At 42.8% G+C, this 21,902-nt stretch overlaps 1 protein-coding gene across 1 annotated transcript; it reads left to right on the top strand.

Annotated features, from left to right (window-relative positions):
• Nucleotides 1–656: 656 nt before the first annotated feature.
• tmem240a (transmembrane protein 240a) lies at nucleotides 657–21,415 on the top strand. Its single transcript, XM_084367137.1, has 4 exons — nucleotides 657–1,507; nucleotides 1,888–1,994; nucleotides 7,347–7,555; nucleotides 20,116–21,415. The coding sequence occupies exons 1-4, from the start codon at nucleotides 1,451–1,453 to the stop codon at nucleotides 20,268–20,270; spliced, it is 528 nt and encodes a 175-aa protein (XP_084223263.1). The 5' UTR covers nucleotides 657–1,450; the 3' UTR covers nucleotides 20,271–21,415.
• Nucleotides 21,416–21,902: the final 487 nt, after the last annotated feature.

The following is a 21,902-nucleotide window of genomic DNA, read 5'->3' as shown; positions in this document are numbered from 1 at the left end:
GAAGTAGTACCTACAGTATTGTTGCAGTATTAAAATTAAGGTATTTGGTCAACCAATATCGTGATATTTGATTTTGTCGTCCGGTCCTATCATTTATGAAAAGGGCTACGTTTGATTTGATTTCAAAATATCGAGACATATACCGTGTATCGCGATATAACCTACAAATATTGCGATAGTTTTTGAAAGCCATATCGCCCAGCCCTAGAAAGAACCCACCAGAGTTTTATTCCAAAGAAAAGGCTTTGGATGAAGAATTTGTATGTTTTTTTCATTTATTTATCTATTTTTTATATTTTTTTCTCAGACACTCACTTTGAACATTAAACATGCGGATTGTTGGAGTAGAATCAGAAGGAATGGCGCAGAATGAGGAACCGAGGAGCTGCAATGTATGTGTGTGTGTATGTGTGTGTGTCCAAGTGGCGGTATAGAGGGTTAAAAAGGGGTTAAGCCTCTGGAGGAAAAAGGAGGTTAAACCATCATCATGAAGAGTGCCATTCTTGAAGCCGCTCGGTGCATCTGCAGGTATCCACTATAAATAATGAGCCTATAGGCTGATGCCATAAAGGCAGTTTGCAGATCTCCCCTCTCATACCGCCCACTATACTCTCTCTCTCTCTCTCGCTCACACACGCGCGCGCACAGACGCATGCGCGCGCACACGCACAAGAGGTGGGAGTGGATGCTCGTGTAGCTGCTGGAAGCCAGGATGGGATAATCATGCGTGTCTGGCTCCGGGCGTTGATGCAGCTGCCGTTGCGGGATCCGGACTGGACTCGGGGCGCAGGGTGGGTCTAGTTCCCGACTGGAGCTATCTGGACCTCATGTCGATGTTATCAAGCATTCCGAGAAAGACGAGGGCGATGGCCGTGAGAGGAGCTGTCGGTGCAGCTCTCTGAGACGTCCCGGCCGACTGAAATCGAGCGTTTTCGCCGATGGAGGAGAGAATTCGCCGGTGTTGAAGCGCAGCCGCGGCTTGGAATAACTTGGAAAAGAGGAGGAGGAGAGGATACCCATCAGAGGATACCAAGGGAGCCCTTCACCTGCTTTTCTTTATGATTTTTTTCCAAACTGGGATAGAGATAGAAACCTCACCTGGGAGAACGGATCACTTTTGCATCGGTAATTAGGAGAGGACTGCCTCCTTGGAGCGAGCGGCAGCCGCATCCGACCGACCGGGGAGGGGGGGGGGATACTTGGATGGAGAGAGGGCGCAGTGAGGGCTGAGAGAGCGGGCTTTGCCGTGTGCGTGTGTGTGTGTGTGTGTGTGTGTGTAGGAGGGGACGGAGGGAGACCGGGCAGTTTGAAGGGACGGGGAGCCAGGAGCGGCGCGGCGGCTCCATGAGCGGCTCCTGCCGGGACAGAGCGCCCAGAGCCCAGCCGGAGCGTCTCCACCGCCGCGGGTAGAAGCCCGGGCTACAGGACGGCGGCCAGTTTGGAAGTTTTGATGCATATGATCACAACCACCATGATTTTTATGATTCTTGGTGCTTCAGTTGTAATGGTAAGACATCTTCACCTCCCTCAGCCACAATAAGCTGCATTAGGCTAATATTTGATCAGATTGTCACACATGTCCCTGAATGTAGCACATTTTTGCGAGGGACTGCCTCACACAGCAGGCCCTATCAATGACATGTGGAAGTAGGTTAGCCTACCTATAATTACCTGCTGTCATAAATAAATAATCCAAGTCCGTTTCGAGGCAAGAGTCCCCCCTCTTAGAATCGGGAGGATCTGCCAAGGCTGTTTCCTCTGCTCCTTAATGAGCCATGTTGTTGTTATTTATCCTGACATGATGATGAGAACAATCCCCCGCTGTCTGCAGGAATAGCCTAGCCTATTGCTTGACATGTCCCAGCTGACTTGCGTGGTTCTTTGCAGGCGATAGCCTGTTTAATGGACATGAACGCACTACTGGATCGCTTTCACAACTACATCTTACCGCATCTACGAGGGGAGGACCGCGTCTGTCACTGCAACTGTGGAAGGTAAATGCCATCACCCTCGCACCACATTTGGGATAAACACGGTGCTGTGTGTTTTTTCTCCCTCCTCTAGCCCCGTCAATTCTTAATTGCTGAAGAGGCCTCGAAGATTTTGTGGCGGTGAAGCCCCCGCAGAGCCGCGCTGCTACCAGCTGCTGTCTGCTGGTTTCATACACGCGTTTATATCGTCGGCTCGGACACAAAACACGATGACACGTTCGGTCGCGGTGTGTGTTTTTTTTTTTTCTTTCTCTTTTCTCCACACATCCGCCGCCAGGGTTTCGTCTTTTGCTGCATATACGAAGGTGTGCGTCGGAGCCATAAATAGGTAATGAACTATGAGCGATATGAGGCCGTTTGAAAACAATCTGAGCATCAAGTGCGCTGCGCGATCCACGCAGGCCTGCACGGCCGAGGCGAGCATCCAACACACCGCCGGGCCAATTGTGAACATATGAGTGTTGAAGTGAAGTGGTTATGGCTTGAGGAGGGCTGTGGAGCTGGCTCATCTCAGCCTACCTGCTGTTTGCTGTCACGGTGAGAGGAAGCTGGGGGTGGAGGGTGGGGGGCTGGAGGACAGCAGCAAGACACTCATTAATAAATTAATTCGGGTATAATCAGCTTTATTATGCGTTTTCCACCAGCAGTAAGCATGTAATACAGCAGGATGTGGGCTGTGTGAATGAGCAGAGACACAAGTGGGCCTCTGTGTGTGTGTGTGTGTGTGTGTGTGTGTGTGTGTGTGTTTCGTGGTCTGAAGTGCCTGAGGGTATGGCAACAGTGTTGGAGCAAGATTTAAAGTAAGAGTCCTGTTATCCAATAGATGCACACCTATATATTGTCCTCATATTAGATCCTGGTTGACTCATGTCCTGCAGGCAACCCACAGCTACTGTACAGCCACCAGGACACACAAGTGTTACAGGAATGCTTGTTGCTGCAAGCCGAACAGATGCACATTGAAAGCAAACAGCAGTGTGTACTGTGCATACTGCAGTGAGGGGGTTGATACAAGCAGTTCATTAGCAGCATTAAGAGGCCAGTTCCACTGTGTGTGTTTTTTAAATCCAGAAATGGGTCATCATCAGGTGCTGTGAGATCGTGCTTGTCAGTGAGGGATATAATCCTGAGACAAAGTTTTGGAGAGGCTCCCCCCCCACACACACACACACACATACGCCAACAGACGTGAGGTGATATGGACTAATTGAGACAAAACGTATGTTCAGAGACAGGATTGGTGATGAGGCGATGTACCACTTGTGTCATTTTTGTTACTGCGAAAAAGGGGTTTGGCTGTGAATACCAGCAGGATTTTTTTAGAAAATAGACTTATATCATTAACATTAAAGGAGAAGTCCTCCCAAAATTTGAAATTTAGTTATAATCTACTCCCCCCATGTGGATGGAAAGTCCAGTGAAGTTGCATACATTCACAAACATCACAAAACATGTGTGCAGCTTTCTCCTAAACAAGTGAAGTAGATGGGGACTTGTATTAAAACGTAAAAAAATGACTCGTCCAGGTTGATCCAAGTCTCAAGAAGCCTGGAAATCTCAAACTGATTTGAAAAGTCGTTGTTTACAGCCTTTATAAAACTGAAATCTTCATTGTAGCTGCTAAGCTAAAAGCATCAGCACGCACCGAATCTGAAGTGGGTGCAGGAGATCGACTGGCGTTGAGGGTGTTAATTATATCCTTTTCAAATCAATTTGGGATCTCAGGGCTTCCAAAGACTTAGATTATGCCGGACGAGCTGTATGGAGCCATGGAGGAGTTTTTCAGCTGTTTTGTTACATTTTAAAGCAAGTCCTCATCTGCTTCAGTTGTTGGGGAGAATGCTGCAACCTTGTTTTGCTGTGAAGATCCAGAAATGTTTTGTGGACTACAAAACATCCCCAGACTTTCCATTGGCATTGGGGTGTGTAGATGATGACTACATTTTCATTTTTGGGTAAGCTTGTCCTTTAAAGGTCCATTTCTTACATTTCTTAAGATAGTTCTTGGTCAAGTCTCGTTGCCAACCTTCAACTAATGACGCTTTGGTTTAGTGGCCAGCCCGACCTGCCAACCCAAAGCACCTGTATCACGACTTGGGAAGCCCAAAGTGTCGGTATTTGCCAAGTTGGGAATGAGACTCAACCGACAACTGTCATACAAAGTAGACGTTTAAGCAGTGATTTCTATATTTATAATGCCAAAATGATATTTTTCCCTCCATTGAAAGTATTTGTCAATGCATAGGCACTGATGAAACAGTGAAACTTTAAACCACAGTCAGACCTCACGTTACAGGACCCACAATGCCTTTCACTGACCTGGAAACACCCCCTGAATGAGAGTCAGTGTCTGTTTTCTCATAAACAGCAGAAACACAGGAAACATGGATAAATAGAGCAAAACCTGAGCTCCACTCGCCCGTCCTTCCATCCGTGAGGCGTGGAGGTGTCGTGACGCCCACAGCGCTCACCTTATCAGCCTCGAGGACACAGCCAGTGTCATTTTATTTGGCAGCCTCTGTGCTCTGATTTTGGATGTAGTTGTAGCTTCTCTGACGGGCCGAAACCTGGCCTACAATAACTGCCTCCGTGGCAGAGGAGGAGATCGGAGGAAGTGGAGCTGTGCGTGCTGCTGGGTGCACCCTGCTTATTGGTGTCATGTTGTTGTGGGAGGCTGGAGGATAGCTGGCCGAAGATGATCTAAATTTGCGAATTGTGGCGTTTTTAAACTACAATCTTACAGAAATACTCAATTGCTTTTTCATTTTCATACCAGAAGAGAAGACACATACAGTATGATGTACAGGGGGCAGCTGAACAGGACTCAGTCAGTTTACAGGAATAGAGACAGTATTAAATAAACCTTTATTTTATTCACAGGCATACGGCCAAAAGCCTCCTTCAGGGAAGTGAAAGAAACCTGGAGGAAGATTTTGGCTTGTCATATAGCTTTGTTTTTTTAAAGAAAATATTTTGGTGTTAATGGATCTCAGAGGCTGAATGGCTCGAGTCAGTGAGGTCCAACAGGGGGTTTGATCCCCCATGTGGCGCCACTACTTCCTCAGTAAGATACTTAAGCAGCTAATCTGCACGATCTGTTTTTTTCCCCCTACATATTCAGGACTAAGTGCTGTGGTGTTTCCGCACTGCACCTCCCAGAGATCACCTGTCAATCAGTCGGCATGGGTGGATTTTCTGTTAATGAAGTTCTGTAGGTGGGGAGTCTTTCTTTGTCCAGAAACTGCTCAGCGTACTCACTTCTCCCTCAATTTACACCACACAAGTACAACTTCCAGTTCACTTCCAGTGCATTGTAGTGGTAGACACCCAGTACACACTGGGTATTAAAGGGATGGCTCACCCCAGAATCAAAAACACATATTTTTCCCCTTTACCAGAAGATATTTTTATCCATTGAGATTGTTTTGGTGTGATTTGCCGAGTTTTGGCGATTTCAGCCATAGATATGTCCGCCTTCTCTTCAATATAATGGAACTAGATGGCATTCAGCTGGTGGTGCTCAAAGTGCCAAAATAATGCATTTAAAAGAAGAGAGAGATGTAAAGAGATGTAAACATTAAGGGTGTCCTTTTCGGCTTAGCTGTAACTTTAGCTATCTTAGTCAGCTTAGCTTGCCTCACGACCACGAGTAGATACACACTTCCCTCTGCGCTGTGATACATTTGGCGGGTGTAGTTCGGTAGAAAGAAAATAGTTCCTTCATCAGACTGCTCACAACAAGGTCTGTGTGCCTATCTTGAATAACCAGGTCATTGTTTCTGGAAAGAGACTTGCTGTCGAGTTTTTTCGATGCATTTTTTGGTGCTTCAACCACCACAAGCCGAATGCCGTCTAATTTAATTATATTCAAGAGAAGGCAGACATCTCTCTGGCCAATATCCCTAAAGCTTGGCAACTCACACCAGAGCAATCTAGATGGATAAGTAGGACAGGAAAGAGGAGGAATTTGTATTTTTGATTTTTGGGTGAACTGTCCCCTTCACTAATTAGGTGTAATGTCAATAAGAGATAGAGATGAGCAATGCAGACATTTATTTTAACATGTAGGCAGCCTGTGTTGCAAACTGGGGGTGTGTCGTTTCAAAGATACTATCACTCGTTACATTACAGGAAAGGTTTTTGGAGCTTGAGCCATACTAGAGACTGAAAGTCCTGATATCTCCGTCTCTGCTGCCTCAATTGTGACTATTCCTTCTTTTAAATCAGCCTCCTGCACATCTTTCAAACATATAGAAGTGCAGCAATAAATTGCCAGAGTACTCTTCGTAAGAGTCTTAATGGCCTTTAAAACCTGCATCAGTCCAAACGTGTTATCAGTATTAAGTCCCAGAGTGTGTGAGCAGAGGTGTGTGTCTGTACTCACTTCCAGCAGTTAAATCTCTCAGCTCCCACTGTGTTCCCGTACAGTGTTTGTCAGACAGCTGCCTGTGTTGTTAGATTGGAATAAGTCTTTGTTCACTTTCAGGAGGGCCAGTAATACCAGTCTGAACAATGTGGAAATGTGGATGTATGGGACTGGATGATTGTTGATTGGTAGCGTCAAGAGCTGATGTACTGAGCTACACTATGTGGTGTTACCATGCAGAGTGATGTATTCACTGATCTACTACAACTAATTAGTTGTCTTTAAATTGGCTGTCTCTCAGCGTAACATTTCAATATGTTTTCACCACAGCTCTTCTTTCTACTCCTGTGAGGTGTGAGCACCTGGTTAGCAGCAATCACACACCCTGTGGATTTGTGGGAAAACAATTAAAATCGGATTTATATTGAGTCCTTTCATGTCTCCAACACTTGGAAGAAATTTAAAGAGACTTTCTACTCAGAACCTGTTTGGATCGAAAATAGCTTTCCAGAAGATGTGAAAAAGTCCACTTTGACAAAATGAATGCTAGTTATAAGATAACTCAATACCTTGTACACTCCTGCATGTGTTTGTCTCGGCGAAATATAATCTAGCCAGAAAGGTTTTTACCAAGCAGGTATGACAATTACCTGTTCGTATATTGTATTATGCCTTGCTAAAGGGCACCTTAACAGTAGTCAGTGAAAGAGGTAGTGGAGTGTTGCTTATTATACAAGTCCGTCTTCTTAAACTTGCCTAAAGTGCAGCCTGGGGACACCCAAGAGTCCTTGAGAGGGATTCAGGGGGTGTCCAGCAAAGTGCGGATTAGTGCAATTTGATTAAAATTTAGACAGAAATCTCTGGACATCATCCGAGGTAGAATATCCACATATAGGATAGACAGGTTTATATATAGGACTCTAGGATTATTTGTTGGTTTCTGTGTATCTAACACTTCCATCATCTTCCCCTGTCTGTCCTCGCCCCAGGCATCATGTCCACTATGTAATCCCATACGATGGGGACCATTCCTTGGTGGACTCATCAGAGAACTACTTTGTGAGTGACAGTGTGACCAAGCAGGAGATGGACTTGATGCTGGGGTTGCTGCTTGGCTTCTGCATCAGCTGGCTGCTGCTGTGGCTGGACGGAGTGCTACACTGTGCCGTCAGGGCCTGGAGGGCGAGCCGGTACTACGGTAAGATTGACACTATCCGCTGGTCTGCCGCTGAGCAATCCCTAAAATATCATAAAAGTCTATTTGTGGTCGCTTCCATTGTGTGTTGTGACGTGTGGATGCAGGAAATAACAGGTCACAGCATGGAACAGGAACAAACACTTAAATAATCTTAATTTTGACAGGTGAAATGATAAAAATGTCTGTAATTTAAAGCGGGATCTGGGCAGCAAATGCTATGAGCACAATTCTCTAAATATATGTATCTGTATCTATCCACCATGTGTCTGCATGTGCAAGAGCTTGCCAGGTTAACACAGCAGTTGGTGGAGCTCTGGTTAATGACCTTCCCCCCATTGCTTGGCCCATTTTTGGCTCCAGTCATCGTTTTTTTTCTCGGTTTACTGCGACCTCTTGGAAAATCACAGCTAAACCTTCCAACTGTGTGATGAGTCAGATGTCGCCTATCAGTTGATGTAAAACTATATTTAAAATCGCTGACTTCTTTTTTGGACAGCGAGGATGCCTTGAACCTTTTTGCACTAATAATCCTCTTAATTTGTTTTCAGGAAACAGCAGCAGTCTTATGCTAATGTAATAGCACCATCATTAAGTGTCATTACTATGTCCTGCATATATTAAAACTCATTATATATGACAAATTCATTTAATCAGTCAACAAAAAATCAAGCCTTAATGAGAACTGCATTAGTATAGACTGTCAGTAAGAGAAGTGTGATAAAACAGATGTGATTGTAACTATCATTTTATACAAATTCAGGATAGAGATTAAGGTTAACATATTCAAAAATCATAGGGGCTCTATGTAAAGATTTGTAGCAATTTACATGTATAAATCAATGTTTTATTGGCCATATGTGAGCGGATTGTAACCTGACGGGAAAAATTAGACCTTTCCCGTCTCTCTTGTTTGCCTATAAAAGCCTGTGGATGATCTGTTTAAGTTGTTTAAAGCTGCTGGACTGGATTTCTTTGTGAAGGACTGATATGATTTTCCATGACAGTCCAAAGGATGTAACTTTATGTACGTTCTCAAGTAGCTCGTCTCAGTGAAATCACTGAAATGGAGTCCTCTAACATAAACTAACGACCTTTCAGCACATCACAGAAGTTCCACAGAGCCCCTTTTACCAAAATTATAAACAGAATGTGAAGAAATAAAAGGTTTGACGTCATGTCAAAGACGTCTATGTGCTGTGTTGGAGAGATGTCTGCTAAAGTTAGCATGCTAACCAGCTAGCCCCAGCCTATCCTTTCTTGTAATACCACTCCGAGCTCCCAGTCTGGATCACTAGCTGCATAGGGGGGGCAACCGCCATTCCGACATAACGCCATTCCAACATTAGGCCCTAATTGTTGGAATGGCAACACTTAAACCTTTAATGAAACATCCCATCATTCCGACATTTTTTGCCTCCTAAGGTCGGAATGGTGGTATTCATTTCTTTTTTAAATGTCTTTCCATTCCGACACATCTTTTAAAAGGGTTAGGGTTAGGGTTAAGGTTATGGGTTGCGGATTATGGTGAAACTTTGTCGGAATGCCGGGATGTTCGCATGTCGGTATAGTGGTATGTCGGAATGGTGACATGTCGGAATGGCGGTATGTCGGACTTTTGGGATGTCAGAATTTTGGTATGTCGGAATGCCAGCGTATAACCGCTGCATAGCTAGCTGAGCTGACTAGCTAACTGCAGCTACATTTAGCAGCAGCAGGTATTTCCTATATGTTTGGAGTAAGAATCTAAGAGGCGGCCAATTCTTAAATATTGCACCTTTAAAAGAACACTTTTATAGACGGGTCTCTGTTGTTTCTTCCACAAACAGCTCATTCACAGTTAAGATACTTTTGATGACACACAGCAGTGTAATCACTACATGCGATGCTCTAGCAGGTCTTTCAGTGTTAGCCTGTTAGCTAAAATGTTGTGTTATCACTGATCCACACAGAAAGGTTTATGTCCTTGCAACAGCTGATGTCAGAAAACATCGCTTCTCAGCATGTTTGGTTAAATCCCTTTTCAGCAACGGTTTGAATTAAATATCAAACGTTTAGTGTTTCAAGCCAAAGTCTGACAGAGCACCCTCTGCTTACTGTAGCTTCTGTGCACCATTGTGAGAAGTTAAACCTTTAATGGTCTCATTGGGGACAGTGCAAGAGCAAAATAGCAAAGCAATGCAGTGAAGTGAAGTGAAATAGAATATTAATAGGAATAGAAATAATGCAGATGATGCGGACCCAGATTAACACTTGGGTGAGTCAAACCTCAAGGGGAAGACTACAAAAACAGCTTTGCAGGGTACAAATTGGCTTACGGGCAAAATAGTAATCCCCTCAGTTTAAATACGTGATCATAGCATCCATGGCTTCATAACTTACTTTTTTTGTTGGTTATAGGCTACAAATGTTTGACATTTTGACTCTTAGCTAAGCATGACTGAACGTTAAAGTGAAAACAGACAACATTTAGCATTTCTGAGGTGGTATTACTGTCACAAAAACAACTATCGCTTTACGTTTTCCTCAGAAAAACTACTACTAACAACACCGGACAAGAAATGAGCTTATTTATTCATTAAGTCTTGAATGGATATGTGAAAGCAGATAGAAATGGTGCCAGGCTGCCGGTCTGACTACATCGCCAGTCAGACTTCATTTTCCCGGGAGATTTCATGGTGGAAGACAAATTGGCAATGAATAGTTAAAGCAAATATCTTTATCTCTTTTGTCTATTCCCTGTTTAATAAAGAATTTTTCTATTGCGCTTTTCAAAAAACAAACAAAAAACACATTACAATGTAATTTACAGGGAAAGATAACACTGTATTATTAAAATAGTGAAACTGTGAAACAGAATTAATAAAATTAAATATAAATTAAATTTAAAAAGGGGACTGTTGAAAATAAAATAAGTTTGAGTAAGGATTTAACACTAATTTTGCAAGCCTGAGATCCTCTAGCATGGATCTGTACTGTTGAGGGGCCAGAGCAGTAAACACAGGTCTCCCATGGTGATGAGGAGAGACGCAGGACTCACTTGAAGGTCCTGAAAGAGGATCTCAAGCAGCAATCAGGCTCTCTTGGGGTTAACAAATCACACAAATAAGCTGACTTAAAACCTTGAAAATCAATTCTACAATTGACAGGCAGTCTCTGAAGGGAAACAAGGATTTGTGGTCACTTGTCTTAGAGAGAATGATTAGCACTGGGTGCACTGTTCTGAATTAACTGTAGTTAGTTGATATTTCTCCTGCTAAGAACACAAGTGCGTCACAACAATCAAGCCTGGAGGAGATAGAAGCATGAATGACCTTCTCAAAGGCTGCAAAGAAAAGGAAAAAAATCTTGTCTTAGTAACGTGGCCCAGTTAAATGAAACACATCACTTGAACTAATGACTAGACCTGTGATTATGGGCTTCTGCCTTCATGTTTGTTGACAAGCTAACCAGACAACACATGTGATCATTCATAACACTAGTACAGGGATTAGGAGAGATTATTGTTAGGATCTCTGACTCCATAAAATGTTTAGACAATCAGATCTTATTATGAGAGACATGACATAATCAGGGTTACATCTATAACACTAAAAATGTTAAGCCCTAACGGAGCCCAGTTGGGCTATTTTTTGAGCACCTATGGTAACATGTAAGTGACATATATAGTTTGGTACCTTGGTACCACAGATGGTGCCAAAATGTACCAAAATGTGCCAAAGTGGCACATTTGTGCCAAAGTGGCACATTTGGAGATTCTGCCTGAGTACTCTGTTCTAAACCTCTCTCATTTTGTTCTGATTCATTTAATTAGCATAACAGTTGGCAGAGGTATTGTTCAGATGTTTTGTGAGAGATTTGGAGCTGCAGCTGCATCATTCCTCAAGGATATTCATTCTAAAATTGTAATTTAAAAAAGAAATCTTTCATTTATGCTGTGTGCCAAACTAATTTACTCAGACCCGGTGACATATATAATTATACTTACACATCTGAACAAATATTTCAAGTGTTCCCTTTATTACGATACCTTGATTATTCAAATAGACCTTGTAATTGCCGAGATAAATTCTGTTAATTATCGAGCAGAATCACAAAATAAAGGCTAGTTCTTAAAAACACTTAAAAACAGTGGGTCAGCTATGAGATACCCCAAGAAGGTCATTTAATGACAATAATCAGGGACCCAGGATAGACCCTTGGGGGACTCCCAAAAAAAAAGAAAAATGTTTTTTGACTTAGGTCTTAATAATAACTTTAAAAATGGCTCTGCTCTATTCAAGGGTACCACTGAGCCAAGATAGTGTGACAGTAATCCATCAGGTACAATACCACAACAATGAAGCCTAGTCCGAATGTAAACAGGCATTCTTTTAAAACATAGCTTTTTCTGTGTTTTGGCCTTTTGTCCACACACAAGCTGTGTGTTAAGTCAACGGACATGGAACCTTTGGAAAACCTACGCTATATCTACCCACTAGCTTGATGAACAGAGGCGTCAGAATGCAATACAGAGGTCATTGCTTAATAATCCAATACCCCATGAAATTCAACCATCAGACCTCCTTACATTCTGTATGTACCGCTTCAGTAATTGTTTTTTTTTTTTTTTACTTTTGATGTGGATCCGAATAAAGGGAAATTCTTCTCAATTTCTTTAACACTTCAAGATCGGGCGTTTTCCCAGATTTTTGTTAATTTCTCAGGGAATAATGGATCTTGATATTTAGGTGGCTGGTATCTATGAGTGAGTCCAATTTGATGTTGATCTGGTGATCTTAAATAATGGTTAAGCAGTTATGGGTGGTTTAGAATTTAGAGTGGTACAGGACTATCGAGTTTGACGTTGGATTAGGCTTGATTGAATTAAAGGAGACTGTTGATGCGCTCTACTTATTGTATTGTAGTTTGAACTGAGATTTGATTGGACAGGAATTTCTTTTAAGAACCAAGGATGAAAACCGGGCCAGAAACCAGTTTACCTATTCAGCCATCAGTCATTTTATTATTTACAGCTGTGCTTTTCCTACTGTGACATGTCAAAATGTCTTTCATGAAATTTTAGGGCCTTTCACACCCACACAGATGTTTCCAATGAGTGTTGCTGATTAGACCTCCCCTCTGGTTGAAGGTGGGCACAGCTATAGCTATACCAGATTTAATATGATGTCACCAGACTTTATAAATTAAAAATAATAGCCTCGCTCCATTTGCCTGTGGTACTTGCTACATAGAGGCAGTGGTGGCAGTAATCTTTTCACAGCTTTTAAGTGTTGGCAGAGCCGGCACAGTGCTGTTTCTACTTGAATTCATCCAAACAGGCCACCTGAAATATGCATGTATTCATCTGTATTATTTACGAAGCTGTTGGTATCGTTGCTGCTTTGTTTTCCTGCTGCACAGAGCTGTTGATACAAATATGTACCATTTGCAAGCCTAATTGAGACGGAGTTGAAGCCACACCTTACCAGCACAAACTGTGCTAATCAAGATTTCTAAAACTGTTGTTAAATTTATACTTGAACTCATCATTTACAGCTCTGACGGTTTACTTAAGTTTGAGTCACATGCAGGTTTTAAGAATCCCATCTGTAACTTTCACACCTCAAATCAGCTTAAAATTGATGCCACCTTCCTTGCGATTAGCCCTTATATAATGCCAGCAAAAATGAGGATTTAGTCAGGAATAGCCATGGACCAAAAGACAAGATGAGATGTACGGCGTTGGGAGAGGAGATTGAAGCCGGGGAACATGTATTATAAGGTGGGATGAGCCAAACATGTAGCTTGGGAGTGTGTCACCGCTGCATGCTGCTCGTGCAAAGTTCATCACAGGCTTGGGCGCAAACCCAAACTGCAATGCCCCTACATAACAAGACGGAAAATCACTTACAAGTCTAGACCTTGAGTAGACATAAGATCAATTCCACATCAAGGTAAGGTTTTATAAACAACTACTTACACATCCTGCATTTCTGCTGAAGTCATACTGAGCATCAGACTTGACTGTAAGTCTGTTTTATAAATGAGGCCCCTGGTTTTGCAGCACACCCAGTGATAACGGTCTATGTGTCCCATCCAACAAAGCTAACAGGAATCAGGAGGATATTATTCAAGCTCACACAGTCTTGGGTCATCCAAAACAATTAAAATCACATGTGCAGGGTTACCAAGGCCTTTTTAACTACTAGCGATATTACTTCTGTCTCGGGAGAAGCCGTGTGCCCCAGAAATGTCCAGTCATTGAGAACAGTTTAACTTCTCACTGGTTGAGTGGTTAGCGCTGTCACATCACTGGAAGAGGGTCCTGATGTGAACTCCAGCCCTGTAGCTCTGTCTGCATGGATATTCTGCTTTAGTCCAAAGACAGTTCAGGTGAAATGAAACTCAATATTACATCCATAGAAGACAAAAATTAGGAAGATGTGGGAATATATTAAGAAATTATACGTTTACAGCGACTAAACATGATGTGTAAAATGTGGATTATATATCTAAGTGCAGAGTTACAGTCTACACTGAAGATAAGACATTAATTAACTCCAAGCTTAAAGGTGCAATATGTGAGAATTAATGTTCAAAACATTCAAAAATGTATTAAAACTTTCAACAGAGTGTAGAAAGAGAAGAAAAATAACAATGTTGATGTGAAATCGAAAACGTCTATTTACCATGCTAACCAGCTAGCCCTGGGCCTGTGCAGCCAGCGGTCCAAAGCACCAACACTCTCCTGGTAGTCGGGCTAGCTGCACAGCTAAGTGAGCCATCAGCTAACAGTAGCCACAGTCATACATGTTTTAAGAGAATACAGTCAACAGCAGTTGGCAGAAAGGCCAATTCTTACGTGTTGCACCTTTTTAAAAATTGCTGTCTAACGAGAAAATTGAGCCAAGCTGCCAAACTTGTTTCAAACAAGCATTGGTTTCGTGTGGCACCAACACGTTACGTCTATGAATACACATACTGCAGTAAGACTGGTTCAAACCAGGCTTGAGGACCAGAGATTGAGAAATGACTTCACTCACACCATCTGCTGTGCTTTGGTGAAAGCTGCATTCCCACATACCATGAGTTTAAATCCAACCGAGTGTGATAGTTTCTCCTCAATTTCCTGCCTCCTGTCAACGCTCTCTCTGAAATATTTGTGAAATTTCTCTTACCATCTCCTCCTGACAGATGAAGGATGCATGTTACTTTAGCGAGAGTAGAGCAATGCGGCAGACGTAATGAGGCAGAACATGTGGCGTACAGTTCACCAACAACGTTTGCCATGCGTGGTTGTGCAGATACGAGCAAAGGAAAAATAAAAAGCTCGCAGTGACGCTCAAGCTAAGCAGCTATTAGACACACGTGTGAAATCATGACATGGCAGCATGAAATCCCCCATAGTCTGGCGCTTTGCTGAAGACAGCACAGACGATTCATCTCCGCGCTGGCAAGATGCTTCACTGATGAGCTGAGCATTAGCATCCGGGATTACAGTGTTTTAGTTTCTCACGATCATGGCGTTTTTGCAGGCTTTTCCACCCGAGCCAGGATCAAACTCCACAGGGAGACACTAACAAAGTTTTTTTTGCATCCATTTGGCACAAATTAGCTAAATTTAGATATACTGAATATTGCAGCGGAAGGATTTGGAGGTTGAATATTCTCTTTGCTCTCTACAACGCTCAGTGTCGGGGCAGGCCTGTGTTTGTGGAGGTGGCCTGGATCCTCACTTATAAGGATAAAGTAGGTGATGTGTGACCTGGATACTTGGACCGGCAAGGAAAAGCTCCTCAGGCAGGATGGGGAAGATTCAAGAAACAATAAAAGGATGATGGTTGATATGAAAAGTTTAAATGACTAATGACGGCTTTTAGGAGAGAAAATATCATGTGGATTTAAGTTTTTTGTGTGTTTTAGGAGCTGCTACATTAAACAAAGGGCTTGAATTGTTCGAGCCTTGCTTAGCTGAGAGGTGTGGATGATTCTGCAGCAGCAAGTGCAACAACGCTGTGTTCTCCAGTGCATTAGTACAACAGTGTAAAATACATCATCATAGGAAAAAAACACCCAGAGAGCAGGGAGCATCCATATTCATTAGCAGCAGTTATAGAGTGGGGGATATAGGCTTCTTCTTTTGTACTGGGAGGGAATGCCCCTCGCTTCACTGTGTGTGTGTGTGTGTGTCGACTGTGACGTTGATGCTAGGTCAGACTCATTTAGCCTCCCCGATATGAGGAGTGAAGGTGAGGCTGACAGAGCGGGGAAGGGTGTGTGTGTGTGTGTGTGTGTGTGTGTGTGTGTTACGGGTGCAGGATGGAGATGCTGTCACATCCCCCACCCCCACTTACACACACACACACACACATACACACACTCTCTCCTCCAGAGCTATAAATAGAATGAGAGAGAGCAGCTGGAATGGCAAGTGAGAAACACACACACACACACACACACACACACACACACACACGAACAGTGCATTGAGATGCACATTGATTCCCATTGCTTTTTTCCCCTCCTCCTAATTCTATCTCTAGCTCCTCCTCCTCCCCTCCCTCTTCACTTATTGAATCTACTCCTGGCCATTTCCTTTACAATGCTTCCTGCTGCAACTACTTTTTTTTTTCTTATCGTTGATGTGCTGTGAATATCTGATACCAGAGTCTTTTTTTTTTGCAAGAGAAACACAAAAAAATGAAGAAAATTGTGCCCTGGTGTTCAGCATTAACCCTTCTCTCCTCTAAAAGATATAACTTAACAATTGTGTCTTCACCTGCCATTTCCTGCATTGTATTATATTGTCTCCACCTCCACCTCCACCCCCATCTCCATCCTTTTATTCAAATGAGAGAAACCTGTCTTCGTTGCCCCTTTTCCTTTGGATACCCTTCAGAGCAGTCCTTGTGGACAGCATACCCATTCACAGCTATAAATAACTCACTCTCTCTCCCTCCTCACCTCCCCTCCATCCAACACCTCACCCCACCCCCAACTACACCACCACCACCGCCACGACCGCCACCCCTCCTCCTCTCCTCGCTCATCCTCTAGCAGGGCCATTTGCTTCTGGGTTTTGCTGTCTGGGGCTCTCCCCTCCTTCTCCCTCTCTCGGCTGTCTCTGTGGACCTCGCTCCGCCTCGCCGGCTCCGGTTTATAACCTGACAAGCACAAATGTCTGCTCCGCCATTCCCCTCCTCACGTTTTACATCTCGCATTCATGAAACCCCACTTTGTATCCAGACGGTCACTGATTTCTCGACGGGTCGGCCAAGTGTTCTGTATGTGCCTCGTGGTGGCTCCTAATTGGTCAGAAACAGAAAAATGATGGGTCAACCTTCATCTCACCTGTAAAATATTTTCTGACTGTAGATAAATGAAGCGAGGATACATGTCACATGTGTACCAGCCAAACACAAATGTGAAGAATCAAGGGCAATGCCACGGTGCACTTGAAGAGATTGACGGCATTCACCATCCTCATCTAATATTGTCCATGTCCCAATCTTTTATCTGGTCTCTGTCACTCTGCCCTCACAGTAAAAAGCTCACCCCTACTTCCCAGAATTAAACGTTGTTGCAGCCATGATGAAGCCGGTGGCTAAAAGACATATTAAACGCCACAGCTGCCGATGCTGGAGCTAATAACTCACTTTTATGCTGCACACCGTAGAGACACAAAAACCTTACAGCATGGCATTCTGGCCCATTTCTTTTAGTTTAACTCTCCCATCTTTCCAAAATACTAAATGTTGCATGAGAGATTTGATTTTGAGATGCATTTCACTCAAAATTGTATTTATGTCGGAGTAGATAGGAAGAATTTAGACCATCAACTGTGCTCTGAAAACTAGCATGACAATAAAAGGAGAGAGACAAAATGTCAAGTCAAACTCAGTCCTGCTAAATCCATACATACAATATTAGAGGAGAAAATGAGAGAATGAAGTGGACTCATTGACATTAACATGGAAAAGGACAGTTGACAGCACTGGGATCAGTCCTCTGTGTCGCTGGTTGTTATGTCTTGTCTGCCTCTAACTGGATTTGGAGGCAGAAAGCCAGGCTAAGAGGGATTTTACACCATTGTGTGTCTTGATCTCATGAGTGTGCCGTCGAGCTGTGTCGACTCTGAAAGCCTGCATTCAGTTTGTCTTCGCTCACGTCTGCACGGCTTCAAAAGCAACACTGTTGGTTAACAAAAAGCCACATATACAGTTATTGTTACACTTTATAATGTATGCTTGTGAATGGAAGTAATGTAGGGGAGCAGAGAATGTAATAATTTTGTGACATGTTTGTATTATGTACTGTCTGTTGCAATACTGATGTAGAGGTCTTTTCTTATTTTCCTTTTTCGTGTGTTTAAAATGATCACACTCATGACCAAGTTATCTAAGGCACATAAAGTACGATGTAGTCTTAACTTCCCCAGTTAAATTCATGGTTGGGACCTTTACTGCATGCCATCGTTACCATCTCGCCATGACTGTCATTTTCCTTCAACTCCACGTTTCCTGTCTCTTCCCTCTGTCAACTGTCAACAAAGGCAAAATGCCCAAAAAATTAGCTTAAAATCACAATATGTAAGAATCGGCCACCTGTTGAATTCATACTCCAAACAAATATGGGGCAGTAGATCACTACAGTGATGCTGCTAACTGTAGCTGTTGTTAGCTCATTAGCTCAGTTAGCCATGTAGCTAGTGGTCCTATTAGCTGACCTGAGTATGACCGGACTGAGAACTCGGAGCAGTGGAGGAGTGTTGGTGTCTGGCGTCTTTGACACAATGCCAAAACTGATATTTCTTCACATTCTCTTGATAATTTTAGATATTTTTTTAATGTTTTAATGTACAATTCTAACACATTACACATTTAAAAACTGCTTAGACTCACTTTGGTGCCTGTTATTCAGGGCGGCAGCAAACCAGCCTTAGACAGTATATCACCAATCGCTTTGTGTGTGTTTGTGTGTGTGTGTGTGTGTGTGTGTGTGTGTGTGTGTGTGTGTGTGTGTGTGTGTGTGTGATGTGATTTAAAGATGACCTAAGATGTCATATTTGATTCATAAAATGAAATTAATATTGTATATTATATATCGCCAGCAATTTTGTTTACAGGTACCTGCTTTCTAGGTGTCAGTGCTTGCATTGTTTGTCATTTCTATGAACAGATATCTGCATATAAATACAGAATCTGTCTGCAAAGGACAAGACTTTGTTATCACAATCATTCTGGTGTCTGTAGTGCATTTGTAGTCTAAAAAGTATTGACCAATCACGCTTGAGCAGGATTTGGTTGCATGCGGTTGTAATCATACCATGTGGAGAGCCAAAGAGGTGGAAGCCATCGACCATAGTCACATGGCAGCCATTGTCCTTTGACATCACACTCAAGGTGGAAAGCTCAGATGCTGGGATTATGTTGTGCTGCTGTTTTCTAGGTTGCAAGTCATATAAACATGGGGAATCTGACACATTTATATCACTTCACCGCACCCCGATCAATCAGTAACTGAAAAGATGATGGATAGTGAAAATCTGAGGGGGACTTAGGGCCTTGAAGGTAAAACAACATATTTGATAACCCATTAGCTAATGTTAGCAGTCAACCACTTCAAAGCTACTTTTACTGTTTAATTACATCCAGTATGTTTCACTTCCTAAATAGGCTTGAATGAATATGTCCAAGATGTGCGTTGCTGTGCTTTGATATTTTTTAAATCATTTAAAGATTTTGTTTCGTGAAGTCTAAAACTATCAAAAAATAATGCGAGCTAGGAAGTGGCTAAAGGTTAACGATAACTGTTGTTTAATAAAAGAAAATGGGTTATCAATTATGTCATTTTATTTTTGAAATATGGCCGATGTCCCTCTGGATTTTCTTTAGTCATTGCCTTATTAGCTGCTGATCCATCAGGAAGTGGTGAAATCATAAAAGTCTGTCAGATTCCCTTCATTTATTGGACTTACACTGCAGTACAACATTCGAGCTTCCCACATGATGGCAAAGGAAAATGGCCGCCCTGTGAATATGGTCTATTGGCCGAAATGCAATCTCAGAACCCAAAGGCTATTTTCTGTGAAATAATCCGATTATAAATGTCAGCGCCCCAAGCTGCCAATCGCACTGTAAACAATGACCAACACACAGAAGAGGAAGTCTTGGCCTGGATATATCTTATCCCCATATCCACTGGCTATGACAGAACCCCAGAAACACTGGGCCATTGCCTTGAGAGGCTAAATCATTGTCAGCTGATGGCATATGGTCACTTTTAAATACATGAAAGAGATAAAATAGTATTATAAAAGGCTACTGTTTGTTATTTTTAAACAAAACTTTGCAAAAAAGAGAATTACTCTCAAAATCTGAGAGCAGGACAGTTTGCAGTATATTTTTCACTCTAGGCTCATAAACTGCATTAGAACAAATTCAAGTTTGTGTCCATTAAGGTGTTATTGCATCCATCAGAGGCGGATACAGACCAGCAAGTAGTATTTAAGAAAAGGCCAATATAAGCTGTTGGTCACACACTAACACCTGCCCCTGTTGCTTCTCGTCTCCTTCCTCCAGATACCCCGTCCTGGTCATGGCTGCCGCAGTTCTGCAACCTTCGAGACCTCCGTCGCCGAGCCCAGCTCAGACAGCTGGAAGACTCCAGCGGCAACATGGTCCACATCAAGCAGAAGCTCTACCACAACGGCCACCCCAGTCCCCGTCACCTCTGACTCTAAAAAACAAAAAAACAACAAAAAAATACCCTAGACCCCCTCCCCTAAAACCCCTTCTCCTCTCCTCCCCAAAACCCCTTGATCCCCCTTCCCAAAACTGCCCCTTGGCCAACTGTTGCCTCAGAGACCCTGGAAAACTGCCCTCCCACTGTTCATAACATGGCCCTCTAAAACCCCCACGACAGGACTTTCTTATGACTAAACCCGGCCCCTGTCAGCACTAAAAAAATCCCAAAATGGAGCAAGATGACGATTATTTGTTGCCACTGAAATCTTGTCTTATGTCCATGTCCACCATTGTGGGAGGAGGAAGAAAAAAAAAAAAAAAAACATTTTTAAGGGTGTTTTTTCTGTATAGAGACATTTTCTGTGTTCATTGTTAAACTTGGCATGCTCTTTTAGAACAGGGTAAGATGTGGGCAGCGTATGGAGCGGGGCGGCAAAGACAGGTGTCAGGTTAATTTTTTTCCGTATCGGGTGGGAGTGGGACTTTGTTGGCGCGGGGTGGGGCGAATGAGACTGGTGGGTGGGTGGGTTTTTGTGATGGTTAGATTGCTGCTTCTGTAAATAGTTATAAATACGGGCAAGTGGGATTTAACAGTCTTTAAAAGGGGGTGCGTGGGGGGATTTTTGTGTGAGTCGTTTATCAATAGAAAACCTAATGATGGACTGTGTGCGTAAAGAGTATAGGAATGGAACAGAAAGACGAGTCTGTTTGAAAACTGGATGTGAAACCATGTGATTTCTGCTAAAAACACAGATTAATTAGCTTTGTTACTTAGTGAATTAACTGAATGTATTAATTTTTCCTGTAAATACGTGAGGGGGAGGGGAGCGTGTACGGTTGTGGTCGGGGTTCTCTTTGCTATATTATCATTCTTTAGTAGACACGGGAGGAGAAACAAATGCCAGCCAAGATGAGTCAGTTCAATACGCACACACCCCTCCATCTTCCCCACACTGTGCTCGACAGCACAGTTCAATTTTCTTTATCCAATTCCCTCTCACTTATCAGGAGCAACCAGCCTATCAGCAGAGGGAACCCTCACCCAGCCCCCCCCCTCGTCCTCTCTGTCCAGACATTGCTGTTGTGAGGATGAAATGTCTGTTTTATTAAAAGTGCCATTGAAGCACAACAGTGACCTCTGATGTTTGATTGTGTCATTCCAATCATATGAGCGCAGATGAGAAACACATTCTCATAGCGAGAGGTTATTCGAGAGCAGCGACAACAGAAGGATTATACGGAGAGGTCCTGCTGACAACTTCAGCTCCGTTTATTATAATTCTAACAGAAATTTCACATGCGCTGACTAACAACACTTCTGAAGTGACTAACAATGCCAATGACATCCTGATGGAACCGAGAACAGCCCTTCACTACTATACACTGGCACAATACGACACGTTCCAGTGACAGCGAGGGCATTTAAAAGAGTATTTTCACCTTGGCTGGGTTATTCTTTAGAAAATACATGTTAAGCTCTTCAGCCTGCATCAACAGTCCAAAATATTACCTGACACATGTAATTATGATGTGAAGTATTCTTTGAAAAATCGAAACTACAGCTGAAACCAACGATTATTTTCATCAAATTTTCAAGTCATAGTGTAATCTAAAATATTTGC

This window comes from Pagrus pagrus, assembly GCF_965226575.1.
Source record: "Pagrus pagrus genome assembly, chromosome: 11".
NCBI classification, from domain to species: domain Eukaryota; kingdom Metazoa; phylum Chordata; class Actinopteri; order Spariformes; family Sparidae; genus Pagrus; species Pagrus pagrus.
Note: the sequence above shows the minus strand (reverse complement) of the source record. Positions and strands in the feature narration are given on the sequence as shown.